The following is a 26,701-nucleotide window of genomic DNA, read 5'->3' on the forward strand; positions in this document are numbered from 1 at the left end:
TTAACCGAAAATCGGAGGGCAACTAGGCTTCCTCCTCCGCTCTTTTTTTCTCAAAATCATTCGATCAAAATTATGAGAAAGCCATTTAGCCAAAAAAATAAATATACAAAATTCGTTTTAATTATTCCTCTGCGGAGAGCCAAAATCAAAACATGCATTGATTCAAAAACGTCCAGAAATTAAATAAAAAAAAACAAGTTTTTTAAATGAAAGTAAGGAGCGACATTAAAACTTAAAACGAACAGAAATTACTCCGTATATGAAAGGGGCTTTTCCTTCTCAACGCCCCGATCTTTACGCTGAAGTTTTTTACTGTTTTAAAATGTAGAGTTAAGAGAAAGAGTCAAACTTTAGCGTAAAGAGTAGGGCGATTACTTTTAAGGTTCATGTGACTGATTTGATTCTTTTGAGGCTTTATTCATTTATGTACGTTATTCCATCAGGACCTGCATTTATATACGTTATTCCATCAAGACAAGGTGCCTTTCTACGTTTTAAACTGCCCACAAATTTAACTAAAACTGATTTGGGTATTCCAAAGATATTTCACACTTTTACTAATGTTTTGAGCTTTTCATTAAAACGCTTATCACAGTTCTTCTCCAACTTGTGATCTTTGAAATAAAACATTGTTGAGTAATACTTTACCCCTTCATCCAAAGTCAGCCATCTGGGCTTGTAGCAGTCGTTTTTCAGAAGTAAATCTTACCTTATCTCATGGATTGTAATGGAGAAAGAGCAAAATCATCAAGCTTGTTAAGGAAGAAAACTCATAAAAACTGACAGCTCAAGGGACATCAGCTCCAGTTCCATGCCTTGAAAAATATTCTAACATATAATTTTCCGTCATATCCTGACAGTCATGGACAAGCACCAGTCCAACGAAGAACAGGGCTTCCACTATCCTCACTCCTGCTCTGAGCACACGTCCAATGCATATTGATCGAGGAATACAATGAATGGGAGCAAAATATATACCTTGTCCTTTTTGGTTCAAAGACAGTTTGGAATTTGGAGTCACTGTATCAGCAATAATAGGGGAAAATAGTCCATAATTTTGGCATTCCAGATAAATTTCTATTCTTGATTGTTGCTTTGCAAGGAAATTCTGAACATTGAACTTCCAGTGTTAGTTTCGGCATACCTCGACAAGTTAAATGCCAAAGGGCTACTACAAAAGACTATAAGGGAATCTCTCTTCCAGTCATAAGTTTCGCTCACTTATGCTTATTTTTATTCACCCCTACTCCAGCCCAACTACCTAGCATGGCGGTCAAAGTTTGTTTTTAATTATACCAAGACGTTTCGATATTCTACTTATGGTTTCACGCAACATGTTTTAGCCCAAAACTACAGTTAGAGAATTCATTCAGCAGGCCTGCCAGGCCTATAGGTGTATTTATCCATCAGTGGTACAAGTGGTGGTTTTATTTAAAAGTTAAAGATCGGAATTCATTAGGATAGTTACATTCCAAAAGTTGATGAGTACCTGCATATTTTTTATCAATAGTCTATTTATTAAATATTGGCTGCATAAGATTGCTACTCAGCTTGCTTACTCATTACTTCGTAAAGTAATAGTTTCCTTTTAATACCTATTCTAAAAAGAATGCTTCATTTCAAAATTTACAGAACCATAGACATTTCGCGTATATAATCGACAACGTGTTTTGTCTTCAACAGAAAGGAGAAGGAAAAACGTGAAAAAAGACGAAGACAAAAATTTAGGGATTGCCTAAAATGTTCCAGGGAGCCAAATCAGTGATAGAATTTAAGAGAAATGAGGGGAGAGGACTATAGCTTGTTGTTTCGTTCAAAATTGTCAATGTTTTAAATAAACTCGTTTCTTAAGATCCAGCGCCAATTCTAAGCCCGGGAGTAATGTTTTTCATCAGTATTTTAGCCAAGCATTGGTAAAATAAGCAGTTGTGGGGAAAAAACCAATCCCTACTGACACAGACTGTGTAATCCCGTAAATGGGGTTTACTTTCATTAGTTGCAATGTGGTTGTGTCCTCTAAAATATTGATTGCTAAAAGTGAGTCCATTTATTTTACAATTAGCAAACAAAAGTATGATCTTTTGAATATAAATATACATTATTCAGGAATTTACAAGAATGACAGAACAATTACATGAAAAGAAATGTAATTTAGAACTTCAATGAACCTCCAGAAAATTTGTCAGGTAACGAAAGTGAAACAATTTTGCTAACTTTTATCATGAACAATTACACTAATTACCACCTCCTGCTGGAAAAGAAGACAAAGTTTGGCTTGGAAAGAGATAGTCAATTATTATCAAGATCTAGTCACAGTTCCAGTTACTTCGTCTTACATCAGAAGACAAAGTCCTACTGGAAAAGAAGACAAAGTTTGGCTTGGAAAGAGTTAGCCAATTCTTATCAGGATCTAGTGACAGTTCCAGTCACTTCGTCTTACATCAGAAGACAAAGTCCTGCTGGAAAAGAAGACAAAGTTTGGCTTGGAAAGAGATAGTCAATTATTATCAAGATCTAGTCACAGTTCCAGTTACTTCGTTTTACATCAGAAGAAAAAGTCCTACTAGAAAAGAAGACAAAGTTTGGCTTGGAAAGAGATAGTCAATTCTTATCAGGATCTAGTCACAGTTCCAGTTACTTCGTCTTACATCAGAAGACAAAGTCCTGCTGGAAAATAAGACAAAGTTTGGCTTGGAAAGAGATAGTCAATTATTATCAAGATCTAGTCACAGTTCCAGTTACTTCGTCTTACATCAGAAGACAAAGTCCTGCTGGAAAAGAATACAAAGTGTGGCTTGGAAAGAGATAGTCAATTATTATCAAGATCTAGTCACAGTTCCAGTTACTTCGTCTTACATCAGAAGAAAAAGTCCTACTGGAAAAGAAGACAAAGTTTGGCTTGGAAAGAGATAGTCAATTTTTATCAGGATCTAGTCACAGTTCCAGTCACTTCGTCTTACATCAGAAGACAAAGTCCTGCTGGAAAAGAAGACAGAGTTTGGCTTGGAAAGAGTTAGTCAATTCTTATCAGGATCTAGTGACAGTTCTAGTCACTTCGTCTTACATCAGAAGACAAAGTCCTGCTGGAAAAGAAGAAAAAATTTGGCTTGGAAAGAGATAGTCAATTATTATCAAGATCTAGTCACAGTTCCAGTTACTTCGTCTTACATCAGAAGAAAAAGTCCTACTGGAAAAGAAGACAAAGTTTGGCTTGGAAAGAGATAGTCAATTCTTATCAGGATCTAGTCACAGTTCCAGTCACTTCGTCTTACATCAGAAGACAAAGTCCTGCTGGAAAAGAAGACAGAGTTTGGCTTGGAAAGAGATAGTCAATTATTATCAAGATCTAGTCACAGTTCAAGTTACTTCGTCTTACATCAGAAGACAAAGTCCTGCTGGAAAAGAAGACAAAGTTTGGCTTGGAAAGAGATAGTCAATTCTTATCAGGATCTAGTCACAGTTCCAGTTACTTCGTCTTACATCAGAAGACAAAGTCCTGCTGGAAAATAAGACAAAGTTTGGCTTGGAAAGAGATAGTCAATTATTATCAAGATCTAGTCACAGTTCCAGTTACTTCGTCTTACATAAGAAGACAAAGTCCTGCTGGAAAAGAAGACAAAGTTTGGCTTGGAAAGAGATAGTCAATTCTTATCAGGATCTAGTCACAGTTCCAGTTACTTCTTCTTACATCAGAAGACAAAGTCCTGCTGGAAAAGAAGACAAAGTTTGGCTTGGAAAGAGATAGTCAATTATTATCAAGATCTAGTCACAGTTCCAGTTACTTCGTCTTACATCAGAAGACAAAGTCCTGCTGGAAAAGAATACAAAGTGTGGCTTGGAAAGAGATAGTCAATTATTATCAAGATCTAGTCACAGTTCCAGTTACTTCGTCTTACATCAGAAGAAAAAGTCCTACTGGAAAAGAAGACAAAGTTTGGCTTGGAAAGAGATAGTCAATTTTTATCAGGATCTAGTCACAGTTCCAGTCACTTCGTCTTACATCAGAAGACAAAGTCCTGCTGGAAAAGAAGACAGAGTTTGGCTTGGAAAGAGTTAGTCAATTCTTATCAGGATCTAGTGACAGTTCTAGTCACTTCGTCTTACATCAGAAGACAAAGTCCTGCTGGAAAAGAAGAAAAAATTTGGCTTGGAAAGAGATAGTCAATTATTATCAAGATCTAGTCACAGTTCCAGTTACTTCGTCTTACATCAGAAGAAAAAGTCCTACTGGAAAAGAAGACAAAGTTTGGCTTGGAAAGAGATAGTCAATTCTTATCAGGATCTAGTCACAGTTCCAGTCACTTCGTCTTACATCAGAAGACAAAGTCCTGCTGGAAAAGAAGACAGAGTTTGGCTTGGAAAGAGATAGTCAATTATTATCAAGATCTAGTCACAGTTCAAGTTACTTCGTCTTACATCAGAAGACAAAGTCCTGCTGGAAAAGAAGACAAAGTTTGGCTTGGAAAGAGATAGTCAATTCTTATCAGGATCTAGTCACAGTTCCAGTTACTTCGTCTTACATCAGAAGACAAAGTCCTGCTGGAAAATAAGACAAAGTTTGGCTTGGAAAGAGATAGTCAATTATTATCAAGATCTAGTCACAGTTCCAGTTACTTCGTCTTACATAAGAAGACAAAGTCCTGCTGGAAAAGAAGACAAAGTTTGGCTTGGAAAGAGATAGTCAATTCTTATCAGGATCTAGTCACAGTTCCAGTTACTTCTTCTTACATCAGAAGACAAAGTCCTGCTGGAAAAGAAGACAAAGTTTGGCTTGGAAAGAGATAGTCAATTATTATCAAGATCTAGTCACAGTTCCAGTTACTTCGTCTTACATCAGAAAACAAAGTCCTGCTGGAAAAGAATACAAAGTGTGGCTTGAAAAGAGATAGTCAATTCTTATCAGGATCTAGTCACAGTTCCAGTCACTTTGTCTTACATCAGAAGACAAAGTCTGGCTTGTAAAGAGATATTTGATTCCTATTAGAATCTAGCCTCAATTCTAGTCACTAAGGATTCGTTTTTCTCTTGCGTAGAAAATCATTAAACTTATAAGAAATATGAGTCTGAGCATAGCAAAGGCCAGCAAATTTATCGTCTATTTAGTTTTCAGTAAAGTACATACCAATACTGCTAAGGCTATTACGGTGAAATTTTCAGAAAATGCTACGGGTGATGTTGAATTAAATCATAACTTACTATGTTAAGGCTTAGTATTGTGCATACTATCACTACTACATCTACTGCTACCACCACTACTGTGAATAATATTACTACTCCTACTACTACGACTGCTAAGGCTTGGAGTATTAAGTTTGACACACTCTAGGGGGGTTGAGGGTTAGATGTTATACACACAAGTCTACATTTAAGGCTAAATACCATATTATCCCAGAACAAGTAGTAAAACAACACCTCAATAGTGATGAAGACTTGTTGCTTTTGTTGGAAAACCTGTCCACTGTTGATTTTTCTCAAGTTGCTAGATTAGAAAGGAATTTGTTTAGCAATGATTTTCGCTTGTCAAAGGAACGACTTTATAAGAAATTGGAAAACTTGAGAAATAAATCTTCGATGGTAAACCGTATTTATTCTCCAACATTCACTCCTGGACCCGCTATTGTTAACCTCTCTTTTAGAACGTTGGAACCCTAGGAAATCGCAACACTAGAAAAAGGTTCAAAATTCTCTTTTCTACCGAAAAAAGTTCCTGTGGCAAATATAGTTTCCTCACTAGACTCCGCTTGGCATAAACACTATCAATCTGTTTCTAACCCTAATGAAGTAGGGTCTTATCTCATAAATACCCTTTATGACAGTCAAACAAAGGTTAAGTCTCATGCCACATTCACACAGAAAAATTTGCACGACATAAAAATACTGTCTAATCTCCGCAAAAACCCGTCTATTATAATAACCAAAGTAGACAAAAGCAATTCACTTGTTGTCATGGATACAACAGACTATGACAACAAAATCCTTTCATATCTGAAAGACACAACTACATATAAACAGGAGCTAAAAGTTTATATGGCACTCGTGATGAGGTTGGAAGAGCAAAGAGCTCATATGGCATGAGCTCTAGCAAAATTCCAACAATCAATAGATTGATTTAAACGGAAAATCAGAGGCTTTTACCGGTCAGAATTTAAAATAAGAGCTCTGAGACACGAGGTCCCTCTAAATATCAAAATTCATTAAGATCCGATCACCCAATCGTACGTTAAAGATACCTCATTTTTTCAAATTTTTCCTTTCCCATGAGCCCTCAGCTGGTCGAATTGGGGAAAAAATTTTATAAAGTCTATTTGTGCATGTCCCTGACATGCCTATCGTCCATTTTAATCGTCCTAGCACGTCCAGAAGCACCGAACTCTCCAAAGCACTGAACCTCTCTTAACTCCCTGAAAAGAGAGGATCCAGTCCGGTTACGTCAATCACGTATCTAAGACTTTTGCTTATTCTATCCACCAAGATGCATCCCGATCTCTCCACTCTAAGTGTTTCCCAAGATTTCCGGTGTCCCCATCCAACTCCCCCCCCATGTAACCAGATATGGTCAGGATTTAAAATAAGAGCTCTGAGACATGAATTCCTTCTAACTATTAAACTTCATTAAAATCCGGTCACCCATTCGTAAGTTAAAAAACCTCAATTTTTCTAATTTTTCCGAATTAACCCCCCCCCCCCAACTCTCCCAAAGAGATCGAATCCGTTTCGCTTATGTCAATCACGTATCTAGGACTTGTGCTTATTCCCCCCCCCCAAGTTTCATCCCGATCCTTCCACTCTAAGCGTTTTCCAAGATTTCAGGTTTTCCCCTCCATCTCTCCCCAATATCACCGGATCCGGTCGGGATTTAAAATAAGAGCTCTGAGACGCGTTATCCTTCTAAATATCAAATTTTATTAAGATCTGATCACCGGTTCGTAAGTTAAAAAATACCTAATTTTTTCTAATTTTTCCGAGTTAACCGTCCCAAGACCGCCCCCAGATGGTCAAATCGGGGAAACGACTATTTTTAATTTGGTATGGTCCCTGATACACCTGCCAAGCGTCCTAGCTTATCTGGAAGTGCCCAAACTATCAAAACCGGGACACACCGACAGAATTTGCTATCGCTATATGTCACTTGGCAAATACCAAGTGCCATAACAATAACTCATGATCCTGCTGATCAGTTTGCTAATGATATTATGAATGAATTAAAGCAGCTACAACAGAATGGTAAAATCATCCCACAATAATACAATAAATTTGTCCCCTGTGGTAGTTTCTGTCCCAAATCCTACGGTTTACCAAAAATACATAAACAATATATTCTCCTATCGTAGCATGTACTAAAGCCCCCGCTTCCAATACTGGAAAATGGCTTTGCACAGCTTTCAAACCTTTACTGTATTCCCAAAATTCTTAGTAGTTTGGCAAACTTAGTTAAAAAACTTAGCAACAGAAGTATTTCAGAAAACAATAGTTAGTAGTTTTGACATTTTTCCCATGAATATGAATGTAGATGTGGCTATTTCTGAGTGATTATTAAAAAAATAGAAGAAAATTATCACTTAATCAAGGTTTCAGACAACAGGAATTGATTGTGAAGATTTAATGACTCTAGTCTAAATTTGTTTTAAGTTTTCTATGTGTTTTCAGTTTCGTGATTTTTTTTATCAGCAAATAAATGGGTTACCCATGAGAGCACCTTTATCCGGGCTACTGGCAAGTATTTATGTCGAGAACCTTGAAAATTGGGCATTAAATTCTTATTTTTCAAAACACGTCTATTGGGGTCTTTACATGGATGACGTATTTCACTTTGGAATTATGGGGAAGTTGAACTTCGGGGTTTCTTAGATTTTCTTAATGCTTATGACAGAAATTTGCAGTTTGCCCTGGAAATTGAAATTGAAAATAAACTACCGTTTTTAGATGCGTTAATTATTCTTAATACTGATAAACTGGATTTTTACTATCTATAGAAAACCAACACATAACCATAGATATCTCCATTTTAATTCAAATCACCCTCCACAAGTTAAAAGAGCAGTTGTAACTTCTCTCATTGATCGTGCCCTGAACGTTTGCTCCGATTTGTATATAAATGCAGAAATAAATTTTATGAGAGATATTCTTTTTGGAAATGGATACCACATTCCTTTTGTCGATAATATAATTAACCGTAGACTAAAAAGACATTCCTGTAAAATTGAAGACATGTCACAATGTGGGGCTCCTGATAAGCCCTCAAATATTATCCATCTTCCGTACATCCCACAAATCACAACAAAATTAAAAAACGTTTGCCCAAAAAATAATCTGTGTGTAGTTTTCACTAATAATTTTAAAATGAGTTTCTAAAACTCCGGTAAGGATAAAACCCCCTCACCAAAGAGGGGTTTATCAAATACCATGCGACTGTGGCAATAACTATGGTGTCAGGACCCATCAGAATCTAGAAAAACGGCTATACCAGTATAAAGAAGATATAAACAAAAGCATTAATTTCTAATAGTTCTAATGATTCCTTTGATTCTGGTTTAGCTTGGCATATATTTAATAATCCCTCCCACACAATACTTTTTGAAAAATTTTCTCTCATTAGTAATGATTTGGGGATAAAACAGGTGATTCGGGAATCAATCGAAATTAGTCTCAAAATCTATAATAATATTTCTTTAAATAAGGACTTGGGGGAGTATCCACTAATTTCTTTATGCTCAAATTTAATTAAAAACGATCAAACAAAATATTTTATTAAACCAATTTATAATAGCATTGAACCAGTTTCAAAAAGGCCTTTGAGGCAAGCTGACAAAAAAGCAAAATTAGCCTTAAAACTTGTATTTAATTATTTTGTTCTGTTTTGTTTGAATGAATTTATCATCTTCTGGGAAGCCAGTTCGGCAATTCCGAAGCCAAAACGAGTCAAGTATACGGTGCGACCACTTACTGAGGACTCGATATCTACATTTGGTCGCTGGATCGGTAATTATCAGTTTGAGGACATTTGCTCTGAACAGGATATTAATATTAAAGTCAATAAGCTGAATACTCTGCTTCAGGAGCAATTTCAGACTTGTTTTCGCGTAAAAGTCATTACTGTGAGTGACACTGATAAACCGTGGATAACCAATGATCTAAAGAATTTAATAAAAACCCGTTGTCGCCTTCATATCTCTGGTGATACCGTAGCTTCAGCCAAGTTGCGTAATCATATTGTTAAACTAAACAAGCGTGCCAAGAGGCAGTATGTGAGGGATAAAATTACTCCCTTACTCACAATAGACCCCCACAAATGGCATTCCTCAGTAAAAAGACTTACCGGTAAGACAACACTCAGAGATCTAAGGCTCCTCAAAGAGGACGGTACCTTAACCTCAGCTAATGAAGTCAATTCTTTTTTTGCTGACATTTGTACCTCATTTCCATCAATCACCAAATCAGAAATTGATACTATCATTGCTGGTGCAGAGATTGAGGACGTATGTGAGGTCTCTGAATTCACTGTTTATAAGGAACTCCTAAGACTGAAAGCGAACTGTGCGTCCTACCCAGGTGAGCTTCCAGTAAAGCTGTTACGTGAATTCGCCATTTTTCTTGCTAAGCCACTCTCTTCTATAATCAACCAATGTTTCCTTCAGCAAGTATTCCCTAGTACTTGGAAAAGAGCATATGTCCGCGTTATTCCAAAAGTAAGGTGTCCAAAATCTTGTGATCAACTCCGGCCTATATCAATAACTCCGAACCTTTCTAAAGTTGCAGAAACGTTTATTTACCGCAAACTTATGTCACAGGTCTCTGCACATCTAGACCCGTATCAGTATGGATGCTTAAGAGGCAGCAGCACAACTGTTTATTTAGTACGGATGTACCATCTCATTGTCGAGTGGCTCGACCGAGGAAGTGCTATAGTCGACCTTCTCCTCGTAGACTACCGAAAGGATTTTGATCTTATTCGCCATTCCGTTGCTATCACAAATCTACGCACCATGGGTGCGCAAAAACATATTCTCCTTTTAGTGATCAATTTTTTACAAGCCCGCTATCAGTGCGTTTACAGTCTTTTCCCAGGAGATACCGACTCCGAATGGGTCGAGCTTACATGCGGAGCCTCACAAGGTACTAAGCTCGCTAGTCTACTGTTTTTGGCAGTGATAAATTTCATCCTTTCCGGCTATGAAGAAAGATTTAAGTATGTAGACGACTTGTCAGTCCTACTGAAGTACATTGTTGAGAAGTCTGAGGCTGTCCCCCAATTCTGTAACGAAATAATCAAAAACTTCAAAGATGAATGTACTGCGAACAGCCTCCAAATCAACGAAGGAAAGACTAAAATCCTTCGCTTTAATCCCCTGAAGAGAGACTTTGTGTGCCCTCCTCCTCCTTATCCTAGTGAATCTTCGGCAGTAGTGCTTGGTGTCAAGTTTAGCATCGACTGCTCTTTCAGCCTCCATGTCGATACAATTATCAAAAAGGCAAATAGTGCGATGCGGACACTTATACTAATGCGTCGATTTGGTTTTTCAGTGACACAACTAAGGATAGCCTATCTTACTTACATTCGACCAATTTTAGAGTATGCATGTCCCGTATGGGGCCCACAAGTCAATAACACTATTTACCTAAGTGACCAGCTTGAGTCAATACAAAAAAGAGCAGTCAAAGTAATATTGTGCGATGCTTTTATAGAATATAAGTTAGCATTATCCACTTTACAAATTCCCTCTCTTCAAGAGCGTCGTCTCAGTTTGATTCTTGAATTTGGCCAATATCTTCTCAGAAGTGATAAATACAGATCGATACTACCACCAGTTTTAGTGAAACATCGAAGTACTAGGTTGAAGAAATTTGACAGATTAGCAGCACCTCCTTCACGCACAAATCGTTTTTCCAACTCATTCATCCCTTTCTTTGTATCAAAGTATAACAATTGTTGATTTTAAACTATTTGTCTTCTGATTTTTTTTTTGTCGTTTGATTTAATCCTTTTTTCTTTTTTGTAAGCACAAGCGCCATTTAGTTTTATGACTACGAGAGATTGTGCAAATAAAACCTATTCTATTCTATAATCTCACATCATTTTATTTATCAGTCCTGGTTGAACTTGGTTCAAGTAAGGATGCTAGGGCTGTTTAGAAAAAAAAATTATAAACAATTTAGTTTTCGTTTTCACATTTTAATATAAGTTTGGAAATATGGCCGAAATGTCCACTGAATTGAATTGAACTGTCTTGAAACATGTCCCTATTGTTTTTAAGTTGTGCTTGTTTCAACACGACATCAAATAGAGACAACATCCCCTCCCCCTACACAGCTTCGTCAAACGCTGCTTAGCCAGCATCTAATTTTTTATACATATTTTTTACCCTTCGACAGTATGGTAATGCAGGATAATTTCTAAATAAAAACATACAAAACCTGAAAATTCAACGATACAAAAATATTCGATGATTTGAAAAGGATTGTTTGATTATTCCGAGAATATACCTTCGGAAGTCTAGATATGCAACATGTCCATGGTAAAAAGCAGATCTTCTTTCAGTCCATTCAGTAATGTTCTTTGTAAATCTTACCTGCAATAATATTTACTACTTTAGAAAAACTTTCTGGCTTTCTGTGATTTGATACCCCCCACATAAAAAAAATTTTAATCTCCGAAATAATTTTTTATTATGAAAGGAAGAGTTTAGAAAGTCAAAGCAGAAGAGAAGCTAATTGCTTGCCGTAAGACTGCGTGACCTGGTAGGTTCATTTAATAAATTTTAAGATTGAATGCTCAAAATTGGAAGTTAAAATATTGAGCTTTAAGGGGTTACAAAAGAGGTATCAACCGAGAGGTACAAGGGATAACAAAAGTAGGTTTAACTAAAAAAAAAACATGGACACAAACTCTACATAACTGTACTAAATAAAAACAATACCTTTTGTCAAAGCAATAGGTTTTCCTGGGAGTGTCCCTCCAACAAGTTATTGTAGCACATCCCAACAGTTATGGTAACACTTGTATATATTTTAATTCTTTGACACAAATTTCGTGCATGATAGGCTCAAATTCACTATGCTTTTTTGGTTGTAATGATCAGCAATCCGCGTAAACAAACAAAAGTAAAAGAAGCTATACTAAACTTTTAACCACCACACTAAAGTTTCTATGCTATATTGACAACTTCCTAGTGCTATGTGCCTAGAACAAAATTGTAAAAAAAAAACATATTCTCCCGGGGAGACAAGAATCATCTAGATGGCAAAACAGAAAGAAAATCCCTTATTAGTTATTTCATCGTACAAATTTCTTTCGCTTATAGAACATTAATAGACCCCTTGAATTTTCCCAAATAACATTCGGGCATGTTTGAAGATCTGTTTCAATGCATTATTCTTAAAGATAATAAAGACTTCGATGATTACTTCTGGAGAAAACATTCGAGAAACCAACAATATTTCTATGCTGGACGGATAAATGTGTAGAAAATTGGATAATGTATCCTATACTTCTCTCGGGGCATTCGATTCTTAGATGACACTCCACCGGTCGATTCAGAGAAGTTAAGCATGTAAAGCAGAGGGCTTCGACTTTCAGTCAGCCTTACAGTTTCCGCTGTATTCTCCTGATATCACAAGCTGATTTTTTCTTAGAAAGGAAAAACCCGTTAGCGATTAGTCGATTTGACAATAAAATGGCACTATTCTTGAGGAACGTCTGATATTCAAATTATTCTTGGTAGACCTACTGAACAATAAGTAGGGAACGACCATTGTCAATAGAAACCGAAGCTCTGAAACACAGAAGTTTGTGAACAATATATTCTTAAAAAGAATCGGTGTTTAATAGTTACCCAATTTTGTAATATTTATTCAATTTGAATCAACCATTAAAAAGTTTATTGAAAGCTATATATCTTTCAAGCGGTCGAGTTTTAATGGCACTTGGTATTTACCTGTGACGGTTATTTCGGAAAAATTAGAAAAAATTAGGTAGTTTTAAATTACGAACAAGTGATCGGATATTAACAAAATTTGATATTTAGAAGAATATTCTGCCTCAGATCTCTTGCTTTAAATCCCGACCAGATCCGGTGACATTGGGGAGAGTTGGAGGGGGAAACCTAAAATTTTGGAAGATGCTTAGAGTGGAGGGATAGGGATGAAACTTGGTTGGAAAAATATACACAATCCTAGATACGTGATTGACATAACCAGAACGGATCCGCTCTCTTTGGGGAAGTTGGAGGGGGGAGGGTTAATTCTGAAAAATAGGAGAAAATGAGGTATTTTTAACGTCAGAAGGAGAGATCGGATCTTAATGAAATTCCATACTTAGAAGAACCATGTAACTCAGATATATTATTGTAAATCCCGACCGGATCCAGTATCATTGGGGGGAGTTGGGGGGGGGGCGGAAATCCTGGAAAAGGCTTAGAGTGGAAAGATCAGGATGAAACTTGGTAGGAAGAATATGCACAAGTCCAAGATACGTGACTGAAATAACCGGATCTGATCTCTTTGGGGCAGTTGGAGGGGGTAAATTCGGAAAAATGATAAAAATGAGGTAATTTAAATCCCGACCAGATCCGGCGACATTGGGGGGAGTTGGAGGGAGAAATCGGAAATCTTGGAAAACGTGAAAATTGAGGTATCTTTATCATACGAATGGGTGATCGGATCTTAATGAACCTTGATATATAGAAAAAATTTTATGTCTCAGATGCTCCACTTTGAATTCGGATCGTATCCAGAGACATGGGGGGTTGGAGGGGGGAAACAGAAATCTTGGAAACCGGAAATCTTGAAAAACGCTTTGAGTGGAGAGATCGGGATGAAACTTGAAGGGAAGAATAAGCACAAGTAGTAGATATATGATTGACATAATTGGAACGGATCCGCTCTCTTCGGCGGAGTTGGGGGGGGGGTGGTAATTTAAAAAATAAATTAATAAAAATTGAGGTATTTTTAACTTAAGAACGGGTGACCAGATCTTAATAAAATTTGATATTTAGAAGGAACTCTTGTCTCAAAGCTCTAATTTTAAATCCCGACCAAACCAGGTGACATTGGGGAGAGTTGGAGAAGGAAACCGGAAATCTTGGAAAACACTTAGAGTGGAGATATCGGTATGTGATTGACGTAACCGGACTGGATCCGCTCTCTTTGGGGGAATTAGGGGCTCCAGTGCTTTGGCGGGTTTGGTGCTTCTGGACGCGCTCGCACGATGAAATTTGGTTGGCAGGTCAGGGACCTGCACAAATTGACTTGATAAAGTCGTTTTCCACGATTCGACCATCTGGGGGACTGAAAGGAGAGGAATAATTAGAAAAAAATATGATATTTTTAACTTACGAGTGGGTGATCGGATCTTAATGAATTTTGATATTTAGAAGGACCTCGTGTCTCAGAGCTCTTATTTTAAATCCCGACCGGCATTAAGCCTTTGAGTTTCCTTTTAGAATATGAGATGGGTATGGAGTATGGGGCATACCCAAGTGCATTTGAATGTTCATGTAAATATATTCAAGTGCCTATTTTATGTTGCTTTTTTCCAAGTGCTTATGTATATATGTTTTGTAATGCATTTATTTATGTTTCAAAGAAACCATGTATTCTTTTTTTTTTTTTTACTATTTATTCAACCGATTGGGGTTAGGTTTGATTAATTGTATTTTGACATTGGGGGAGTACGTAATAATTTAAAATCCCATTCAAATCATTGATTTGCGAACGTTCAATGTCTGTCAAAACAAAACTTTTAACGAATATAATTCAAAATCGTGATAAAATATTTTTTGTAAACCTGAAAATATCTATTAAAAAATATAAAGGCTATTGCATAGACATAAAATTTATGCGAGGGCTTGACGTGCTAAATATTATTGAACCAAACTCGTGGTTGATTATTGAGGATTTAGCTGAATCTATTGAAGAATGGTCTCAGGAGATGCTACAATTTTTTACGGTCCAATCTCATCATTAAAAAATTCCTGTAACTGTCGTTCTCCATAATATCTTGCATCAGAGCAAATGTATGCGAACACTTGCTTTCAGTGTACTTACTATATCATCTAGGGTTGTTCGCGATTCAAGTTCACTTATCACCTTAAACATGCAAATATATCCTGTTGAAAAGAAATTTTTGTTCTCGGCATACAATCAAGCTACTAATAAACCCTATAGTTACATTCTATTGGATCTTAATCAAAACAACCCCGAAGAGTTACGCTTGGTCAGTATATTACAGCATATGTACCCGTGATAAGTAAAAAGGTCATTAGTCACCATCATGATGCTGAAGAAACAATATGAAAACAAACATTTATTTTCCATCCCCAACTAATTCAGAACCACAGTTTAGGTAGGCTATACTCAAAAACAGTATTGAAAATGAATTCACGAATATCCTATCTGGGATTTGTTTAAATTTAACTGAAGGCAAAGTTCAACTGCCAGAAGATGTTAGACAAAAGACAAAGCAACATTGTTCACTTGCATGCAAAAAGAAAGGAAAAGATTTTAAAAGAAAACGGTTTGTTCAAGCAGGTGCTAGTATCTTTTCATGGTTACGCACGATAATCACGGGAATCGTAAACACTTCTCTCTACAAATGGCTAAACCTTACAAATTAACGTCAACTGAGCTCACTGTTTCACCAAAAGAACACTTTGAAGATAAACTTATATTGCCGATTATTAAAAATTAATTCTGCTTCAAAATTCCCTTCGACGCGTCGATAAGTATAAACCCTACCGTGAAAGACCACTCAAAGTAAATATCACTGATCAAGCTTCAACTTCTAAAAGTTTTGAAACTTTGAAAGCACCAAAAAAAGAAGAAGAAAATTTATCTGAAGTTTTATCAAGTGCTGTAGACCTAATGCATCATTCGTGAGCAAAGTAAAAGATTCTTGACATGTCCCGCTGAAAATGAACAAAATGATTGCCGTTTGTATAAATTTTTAAAGGCATAAAATTTTCCAAAAAGTGTTATTGAGGCTTTTTCAGACGTTTTCAGATAGCAAGCCAAGTGGGGGGTGATGATTTAAAGGGCATAAACAAAAGCGCTTTTCTACCATATTTAGTATGCAAAAGGGTAGCGGACACTTCACATCGCGTTTACGTTCAAAATGGCTCATATGTTGAGGCATCCCTACTTGAGGGCTAGGTGTAGCTTGGACTTTTTTGGGGATTGAGACAGAACTGAAAACATTTTTGCAATGCCTAATTGAAACTCCAGAGCTTGAACTCAAATTACTCTTACCAAAATCAGGTTCGAGCTACTTTTACAACAAGTGTAGGCTTAAATCGTTTTCCCACCAAATCAGAACTTAGATTGCTTTTGCACCGAGTTTCGGCTCATTTTTTTTACTGAGTCAGTCCAGAGCTTAGGCTTTGTTCATTTTTGCATAGAGTCAAAACTTTGCACCACCACCCTCCCTCCACCCAAAAAAATATGGATTGTGGTTGAAATAAGCTCATCTTTTGTACCAAATATGAACTTGAATCATTTTTTATTACCAAGTCACTCCTTTCTGCACCGAGTCACATGGAAAGACACAACTGCTCACTTTTTCGCCATGATATAGAAATTCTGCAGCTTGGATTTTACTAGTTGTTGCACAAAAACAGGACGTTAAGAATTAATAAGTTAAGAATTGGCTCACTTTTGCATTGCGTCACTGAAATTCAGCAGTGACTCTAAAGAAATCACACAACAGAAAAGTCCTAATATTCACCATTTTAGCCACCAGAGAAACAACCCATATGAAGCAAAGCAGCAATAGCTCAGAAAAGAGAAATCACACAACAGAATAAATATTCTTTTAGAGAATAGATCTAAAAAGAAATCACACAACAGAAAAGTCCTAATATTCACCATTTTAGCCACCAAAGAAACAACCCATTTGAAGCAAAGCAGCAATAGCTCAAAAAAGAGATCCGTCTTTTCGGCTTACTATAAAAAGGTCTTAGCATAAAGGAGTTACAAGAATATATAGAACCACTCAACAGAAAAATATAGAACCACTATATTTTGAAAAAAAAAATCAATAAGACATATGATAACTTTAATACAACAATGTGCTATTAGACTGCTAAAGTATAGTGATCTGTTCTTCTGTGGCTGATCTAGGATGATGTATAACTGTTGAGAGTATGTAGAGTATGGTAGTGGTATAGTGTAATAACCTTCTTGGTGGAGCCACATGAATGAACCAACAGTCCAAATAACCATTCCGTATGTATTTGTCTGACTTTAAAGTCGCGCTCCTTTTTATTCGATATTTTCCATCAATATAATAGATGTTACATACGCGTAACCTGACAAGATAGGTGCGAATCTTCTTGCCATTGATTTAGTCTGACTGATTAATTCAATTAGGTTTCAGAATAAGTGTTCAAAGGTAAGAATGTTCAAAGTATAAGTGTCCAGAATAAGTGCTACCATTCCTGACAAAATGACATTAATTGAATAATCAAATTTTACTTACAGACAAATTTATGCTTAAAATTTGTCTTTAATAGTAGCTCCAGTAGATTACAGCAAAACCCTAAGCACATTCTTTGGTGTAGGCTACTCCATTATTTATATATATATATATATATATATATATATATATATATATATATATATATATACATATATATATATATATATATATATATATATATATATATATATATATATATATATATATATATATATATATATATAAGTTTGTAATAAACGACTATCTTACTATACATCGAGTTCATCAGCACATAGATATCAATCACAGACCATGGAGAAAATACAGCTTTATTGTCAAAGATTAGAAACTAGATTGATGCTTCATTAGCTAGATTTGGGAACTCTGATTTTTCTTATTCAAGATTTTGAAGCAGCTTTTTTTTTTTCTGTTTTGAGAGCAAACCAATCTAGCTGTTTGCTGCTTCTATGCCAATAAGTTTAGTTGTAGTTAAGTTATATATATATGTAAATTAGTTACCACAAAATAAATAGGCAACCAAATATAAACAGATAGATACCCAAAAACAGCTTTTACACTTGCTTCCTTAACTTAATTCTTTAAATTTGCCTTCTAATACTATAACTTTCACTAAAGAATTGTCGTTATTTTTATTTCCGGTTTTATCAGTTGCCTTATGTGTTCAGTTAGATATGAATAAATTTTGAATTATGCCTTTTTTTCAACAAAAAAAATAGCTTTAGGAATTCACGTTTATCATAAAAAAAACTCTAATAAAGCATTACACTAATATACACAATATTTTCTATTGCTATCCTCAATATTATCAATTAATAAAACATGGTTCAAAAAATGGTTGATGATCATAAATATAAATTAAAAAAATGTAGTTACTTGATCAGCTGCAGTAAATGTATGAGAATTCTTTGATAGATTCAAATGCAAAACATAGAAGTTGTTTTTCTCGCATAAATCATATACAAGACCCATAAAACTTGTTGATCCAGTTTTGGGTATTCTGTTATAGATGAATATAGATTGACTTGATGATGCTTTAGGAGCAGGAGGGAAAATTTGTAGTCCTGAAAAAAAGACACACTAAATCAGAACCACACAAAAATATTTTGAAAATTTTTATAATGCAATAATTTTGAAAATTAAAACATATATGAGGAATGAGCATCTGAAGTAATATGTGGTTTTCTCAATCATCTAAACAGAGATGGACCACTAGCATACAGAAAAGGTACTGATTCCAAACCTCAAAACTAAGATTAAGGGGATAAAAATGTATGTATATTTATCAGTTGATAAATTTTCTAGGGAAAAACAAAGCTCAATTAGAAATAAAAAGGTGCAATAAAAAATTTTGAGACTGGGTGTGTATTTTAAAACTGGCAGTACTTAGAAGCTAGCGCAATGGATCTTCTACAAAATTCCCATCTGCTGAATGAAAAAACCAATTCTAATTCTGTTTCCACTTCTGGAAGCATTTCTTAATATTGTCTCCCATAAGGGTATAAAGAACTCTCTACACATTTGCCTGGATGACATCGGGTGCATCCAACCTCATCCTTCTCAGACAATTTTTATTTAGGAAACAGGCCGACACTGACAGGAGCCAAATCAGGGGAGTAGGAGATGCAGATGCACAGCAATTTTAAATTTGGCTCCAAATTTCAAGACTGAGAGTAAATAATGGGCAAATGCATTTTTATGGTAGAAAAACCAATATTCACAGAGGACAAACGTTCAACATTGTCTTCATGCTCAGTCAGCTTTGCTGCATTTTATTTGGTTGTCGTAAATACTCCACAACTGAGAGGATTTATTATTTGTTTCTCAATCATTACAAAATGCCACCCAAAGATACTGTTTTAGTTTTGCATCCATGTCACGCAATTAATTATCAGCTACAACACACACACACCCATAAGACATGCCTCAATGGGTTTAATCTATTAAGTTAATATTTAGAGCATTCATGCCAACAGTAATGACAATAGCAAAGTGCAGTGCTATGGGAGTTAAATAAAGAAAAGAAATTTTCAATTCAAAATGTACAAAAAAAGCAGAGCATAAAAAAAATAAACTTTCAAAACAACATAATTGTAAACCAAAATGACTTTCAGGGACTGAAGACAATGGATCTGTATCTTTATATTTACACAGCATAAACATACCTCATGTATGCAATGGAAATAGCAAATACATTTGATAATTTGTCAACATCCACATTGGCTCTTAAGCCAATCTGTTGACAAAAACCAATGATATGTACATACAAAGTGACAAGCAGAAACCAAATAACTGGGCAAAATTATATTTTTTAGTCATATAGTTCTAATTTCTACAAAATAGAAAACTAACTGGTATATATAGCACTGTTTTCTGATATATAGCACCCAAATTTAAATTTGAAGGATAGTAAGAGCCTTTGTCTCCCATCAAAAAAAAAGTGAAAATCATGTTGTTTGGCTACCTGACAGCAACAAGAAAACAAAAAAAAGTAAATTAAAATAATTCAGCATAGAGGGAATGTACTGTAACTGCTCTAACTGTGCCAAAAAAAGTTTCAACCGCTCCAGCTTTGTAAAAAAAATCCAACAGAACTCCAATGATTTGAGTAGGACTATTAAGTCATGCTGGTATTATTCTCAGAATTAAAGAAGTACTCATAAGTTATGTATCTCTTACCAGGGGAGCAGCTAAGGAGGGAGAGAGACTTCCTCTGAAATTCCAGGGTCTCAGGGTGAAGTGCCAACTCCAAGGAATTTAGCACATGTGTCAATATTTGATGGCCTTTGTCTCCCATCAAAAAAAAAAGTGAAAATCATGTTGTTTGGCTACCTGACAGCAACAAGAAAACAAAAAAAGAAAATAAAAATAATTCAGCATAGAGGGAATGTACTGTAACTGCTCTAACTGTGCCAAAAAAAGTTTCAACCGCTCCAGCTTTGTCAAAAAAATCCAACAGAACTACAATGATTTGAGTAGGACTATTAAGTCATGCTGGTATTATTCTCAGAATTAAAGAAGTACTCATAAGGTAATGTATCTCTTACCAGGGGAGCAGCTAAGGAGGGAGAGAGACTTCCTCTGAAATTCCAGGGTCTCAGGGTGAAGTGCCAACTCCAAGGAATTTAGTATATGTGTCAATATTTGATGGCACACAGGACAATTTTGTCAGCACATTCTTTATACCCCTTCCCAGACAAATAATACATGATGTGCCCCTGCCTGTTACCACCACACTATTATTTCGTTTTATTGGCACTACTTTATTAGCATATTTTATCATGATTTGCTTACTCCTATTTTGTCTATTATAAGCATTTTGAGTGTTTCCACCCTACAATAGTACATTTACAGAATTTAATTAGTGGAAATATATAGAGAAAAATGAGTATAATATTTAAACAAGACCCAAATATTTCAACTCAATGCCTGGGAGCTTTTATCAACAGGAAAAAAAAATATAGCAAAGTTAAATTAAACAAAGCACATAAAGAAAAACAAAAAACATATATATATATATATATATATATATATATATATATATATATATATATATATATATATATATATATATATATATATATATATATATATATAATATATATATATATATATATATATATATATATATATATACATATATATATATATATATATATATATATATATATATATATATATATATATATATATATATATATATATATTACTACTACTACTACTACTAACTCACTGCAGCACCAAGCCGCCTGAGGCCAACATAGCTACGCACGCTCCTCCTCCAACCTAATCTATTTAAAGCCTCAATCTTTACACCCTCCTAGGAAGTTCCCATTTCTTTTAAATCTTTATTTGTGACATCCTCCCAACCCAGACAAGGACGACCTGCTTTCCATGTAGCCCCAGCCGGTTGGCCAAAAAGGACAATCTTCAGTAATCTGTAATCCTTCATCTGTAGAGTGTGGCCTAGCCATCTCAACCTTTCTTTCATTATAGCCCTAGAAAGTGGGATTGAACCACATTTTTTGTACAAACTACTGTTTGAAATATGGTCAGTCAGCCAGGTACCCAGAACAATCCATAGGCAACTTCGCTGGTAAACATCTAGTAAGTTTTCATCTGCTTTTTGGACTGCTCATGCTTCAGAGCCATATTTGACCACTGTCATTACTGTAGCTTCCAGTATTCTAATCTTGGTTAGCAGACTTATCTTTCTATTCCTCCAAACTTTTTTTAACTGTGAAAAAACACCCTAAATTAATTTTCTATCCTATTTTAGCACCCTGAACTTGCAAAACCTCTAAAAATTCACTCATTTTGCTCGTACTTTCATCTAATATGCTTAAATCATCATAATATAAGTCCAGGAGCGTTTTCCCTCCTCATTTGATTCCATGGATAGAACACAACAAATTGATTCCAGAACCCCCATTTGATTCCATGGATATATATATATATATATATATATATATATATATATATATATATATATATATATATATATATATATATATATATATATATATATATACATATATATATATATATATATATATATATATATATATATATATATATATATATATATATATATATATATATATATATATATATATATATAATGACAGTTTCTACTTATTTCTACTTGCAACAACAAAAGGAAGAAGGAAAATTTGAAGAGTCACTTTGGGACTCAAAATAGAACTTGGAAAGTGTTTAGTGGTACATTTTTCTTCCAGACTAGCTAGTGAATTAGTTAGGAAAAGTTAAAATTTACAATTCTTTGTCATTAAAACATGAAATCTAAAAGATCTGGTGATTGCTTACCAAACAAGGCTACATTTTTTTTAACTTTATCAAAACAACTTAAAATTTATCTTATTCATGTATCATCACCACCAATGAGCTATTATAATAAACCAGTAACTGTTATAACAACAAATAACAACATAAACTATTAACAACAAAACTACATAAACATCAGGCTATATATAAAACTAACAATAAATGAAAATGGTAGGCTACAATTGGAATCTTTATTTCATGCTTTCTGCAGTTGAGTCATGGCCCAGAAAATACACACCACTCTCCACCCTGATGGACATATTTGCTGTTCTTTCAATTGATTGATCCTTTGTAAAACTGTTTTTTTTCTGCACAGACCCAAGATATCTAGTTTAGCCTGAGTGATCATGCTGAATATCAGTTTTCAGCACAATTTAGCTAAGATAGAAGTGAACACATCTCTTGATGCCTTTTTTATGCTCTTTCATAATTAAATAATTACTTCAAGGAGAAATTACATTTTCAGCCTTTAATGGGGCTATAAGCTAACCTAATTTTTAAAAAGAGCATGAAACCCCTAGAGAGAAAACGACTTTTCTTGATAGCCAAGTTTTTTAGGGTAATATTTTTGAACTGTTGGTAACTTAAGGCTACTTTGCACACTTTTAGTCTTTTTAAAGCCTCAAAATATATTTTTTCCAAAGCAATTATTGAATTACGAGCATAAAAAGGCATCAAGTGATGTATTCTTTTTCATCCCAATAGAATTATTTTGAAACCTTCAAGTTTACTATATATTGGATAAAAAACACAGCAGCCTAAAATTACAGTTTTCAACATAACATAGTAAGATGAAAGGTAATACATCACTAAATTTTTTTTTGCTCTTTTATAATTCAATAAATGCTTCTTGGGTAATCACATTTTGAGTTCTTAAAAGGGCTCAAACAACGCATAGTAACCAAAAGATTAAAAATATGTAAAAAAAAAAAAAACTGTCTGTTGGGAAAAAAATGTCACTTGCAGCTGATTCAGAAATGGTAGCAATTATTTTTATTAGTCTCATTAGTAAAACGTTATTATGAAAACAAATTTTCTAAAATTGCTAAAAAGAGTCTGAAACCCCTTAAACAATGTCAGTTTTCTGTGACACCATTTTTAAGGGGTTTTGGGCTCTTTTTAAAAATTCATACAAATTTGTTTGCACAGTAACATTTTACTATTAAAACTAAGGAAAATAACAATTGCTATTCCTAATCCACCAACAAATGCCAATTTTTCCTCAACAGACAGTTTTTTTTTAATGTTTTTTTTAACTTTTGGTTGCTATGGACTGTTTTGCCTTTGGGTCCAATTGAGGATTCAAAATAGCTTATGATTTCCCCCACAAGCAATTATCAAGACATAAAAGATCATTAAAAAAGGCATCAAGTGATGGATGTGATGAAATTCTGCTTTAGCTACTTTTAGCTATAATGGAAATGAGCTAGGTTAGGAAAATGAAACATTTAGGGATGGGTCTATGGCTAAAATATGTTGACAGAAGGTATTTGGCAGTACCAACCTCCACTCTTTCTCCCTCTTGAGGGTCTTGAAATTTGTCTACATGACAGGTCAATACCTATTGAAATTTTGACAAGACAACATTTTACCTTAATTTTCAGTTACCAGTTTCTGTTTCTCTGGCTTTAGTTTTGAAAATGCAATTTCTGTTATTAGAGTAGAATTTCAAGTCATATCAATGTTTTTTTTCAAAATTTAGGAAATGTATTTGCATATCTTTAAAACCTTGTAAATTAGGACTGACAAAAATTGTGAAGTTGAAAACAATTGTTTGGTACTACATTTAAGCAGAAAATCTATTTTGCAATGTTTCACTTTTGTAACCGACAGACTTTTAAAGGTCATTGAAGTCAGGCCCCTCTTGAAGGTGAAAGAATGGAGGTAGGTGCTTCAAAATACCTTCCCAGGAAATACTTTAGCCTGTAGAACCATCCCTGAAAGTCTCATTTGCCTAACCACGCCCCTTCCCAAGATAGCCAAAAACTAGGTTAATTAGGTTGATTGTATATTAAATTAAGTTGAAAACAAATCAACCAGTATGCTACTTTATATTAAGCAGGCCATTATGAATAATATTAGGAGAAAATTGATAATCTGATTAATGTTAATCAGTTGTACATTCCAAAGTAAGAATTTCATTGTCTTGTCATATTTTTTTTTATTTATTTACCAATATATCATAAGGCCAGGCTCTATCTGGGACCACTGAAAAGTGAGGTTACACTCCTTTATATGTTATTTTAGCCATAGAAGAAGAGCATTAGAAAAAACAATTTAAAAATGCCTCTCTTTTTGTTTTAGTATGTATCCTTTTGGAGATATAATCAGCAACTTTACTTAGGCTGCATTTACAAAAAAAAGATTGTAGCCTAAAAGGTCATAAAATGTCTGTGGCTGTTACAGGAAGAGGACATGAAGATATATTTTTCTAAATATCTTCAAACATATTTATTGGTGCTTAGGATTAGCCTGCATCCTGAGTTTCATTCAATTTCCTCAATTACTTTCCAAGAAATTCAATATCCCCTCATCTAAAATTATAATAATTAGAGGTAGAATTCTAGTTTAGTGACTTTTGCTATCTTGGAAAGGGGTTTTATTAGGATAATGAAACTTTCATGGACAGGTCTACAGGCTAAATAATGTCCCAGGAAGATATTTTGAAGTACCTATCTCTACTACCTCTCCCTCTAGAGGGTCCTAACCTTTGATGACCTTTAAAAATATGTGTTCTATAAAAGTGAAATCTTGCAAAATATATTTTCTGCTTGAATGCAGTACAACAAAATTGGGTAATATTCTAGCTAATTGACTTCTTGCTATCTCAGAATGGGTTTAAGTTAGAAAAATGAAACTTTCAGGCATGGGTATACTGGCTATAGTATTTCCCAGGAAGGTATTTTAAAGAACCCACCTTGACTCCTTCTCCCTCTAGAGGGCCCTGAAATTTGCAACATGACAGGTCTATACCTATTGAAATTTTGACAAAACAACATTTTACCTTAATTTTCAGTTACTAGTTGCTTTTTCTCTGCCAGAGGGCAAATTTCAGGGCCCTCTAGAGGGAGAAGGAGTGGAGTTGGGTACTTTAAAATACCTTCCCGTGATGTATTTTAGCATGTAGACCTATCCCTGAAAGTTTTATTTTCCTAACCTAAACCCATTCTGAGATAGCAAGAAGTCAATCAACTAAAATTTTACCTAAAAACATTGATTTGGCTCAGAATTCTACTCAAATAACAGAAATTGCATTTTCAGAACTAAAGGAAGAGAAAAAGCAACTGTTAACTGAAAATTAAGGCAAAATGTTGTTTTGTCAAAACTTCAATAGGTATAGACCTGTCATGTAGGCAGATTTCAGGGCCCTCTAAAGGGAGAAGGAGTGGAGTTGGTTACTTTAAAATATCTTCCATGACACACTTTAGCCTGTAGATCCATCCCTGAAAGTTTCAATTTCCTAACCTAACCCCTTTCCAAGATAGCAAGAAGTCACTAAACTAGAATTTTATTCTAATTATATATTCTATAGAATCGAATATATGATTGGTCATTGTAAGGAACCAAAAAAGCAATGTTTCATAGTAGCCTAAGTGTAATTAACTGCTACCACAGTAGGCTATGCACAGCTAAGCCTATTCAACCAATTTTACCTCGTGGTACTTTTAAAGAATATTTGAGAAATCTTTTTACTGCTTTAATATTCACAGTCACATAAACAGCGAAAACAAGCATTGAAAAGGTAATCAGAAGCAGCATTTTGTATTTCCTGTAAAATCTCATTTTTAGCTTTTAAACTTTTCGCTATGATGTGTCAGTTGATAAATTTGTCCGTCCGAAAAAAAGAGGGATTCATGTTTCTAAAATAATGATCTAAAAATGAGGCCATAAATTTCCTGTTCAAAAACTCTTGGAGTAAACTTGAAGGGCCTAAAAGCTCTAAAACTATTAAAAATGATCCATTGGGAAACATAGAGTGATATTAGGTTAATAAAGCCTGCAGATAAATACGGCCTTCCGAAGAGGGATCCTATTCCCCAAAAACTTCCTCCTGGACACATACACAGGGAATTTGAAACCTGTTTCTATGGCTTGATGTGAATTTTGAATTTTAACCGACTTAGAGTTATTTTATTATAATAACTCCTTAGAGTTATTTTATTGCAAATAAAATAAGTCTGAAGAATACCTTAAATGTTTATTTCAATATTCTTAACCTTGATAATACTTGCTACAGACGTGATAGATTTAATGGTGCTTTTGATATCAGTAGTAGTATTGGTAGTTGTAGTAGTAGTATTAGTAGGTGTAAATATGGCCTTTTTGGTCAATTGATAATCTCACTTCTTATATCCTAAATGTTCCAAAGTAACATACTTAGTGATTCCT

The 26,701-nt window shown here is 34.7% G+C and overlaps 1 protein-coding gene across 1 annotated transcript in view; it reads right to left on the reverse strand.

The window, feature by feature from the left end:
- The window catches only part of LOC136039941 (heparin sulfate O-sulfotransferase-like), a 42,558-nt gene extending 16,433 nt beyond the window's left edge, over positions 1–26,125 (reverse strand). The window contains exons 1-3 of the mRNA XM_065723943.1: positions 25,966–26,125; positions 18,344–18,531; positions 11,482–11,567 (exon numbers count right to left, since the gene is read on the reverse strand). Of these exons, the coding sequence (XP_065580015.1) occupies positions 11,482–11,567; positions 18,344–18,531; positions 25,966–26,095 (404 nt within the window). The 5' untranslated portion in view covers positions 26,096–26,125. The remainder of the gene's footprint in view (positions 1–11,481; positions 11,568–18,343; positions 18,532–25,965) is intronic.
- Between the last annotated feature and the right edge of the window lie 576 nt (positions 26,126–26,701).

Source organism: Artemia franciscana, chromosome 20 (assembly GCF_032884065.1).
Source record: "Artemia franciscana chromosome 20, ASM3288406v1, whole genome shotgun sequence".
Classification (NCBI taxonomy): Eukaryota; Metazoa; Arthropoda; class Branchiopoda; order Anostraca; family Artemiidae; genus Artemia; species Artemia franciscana.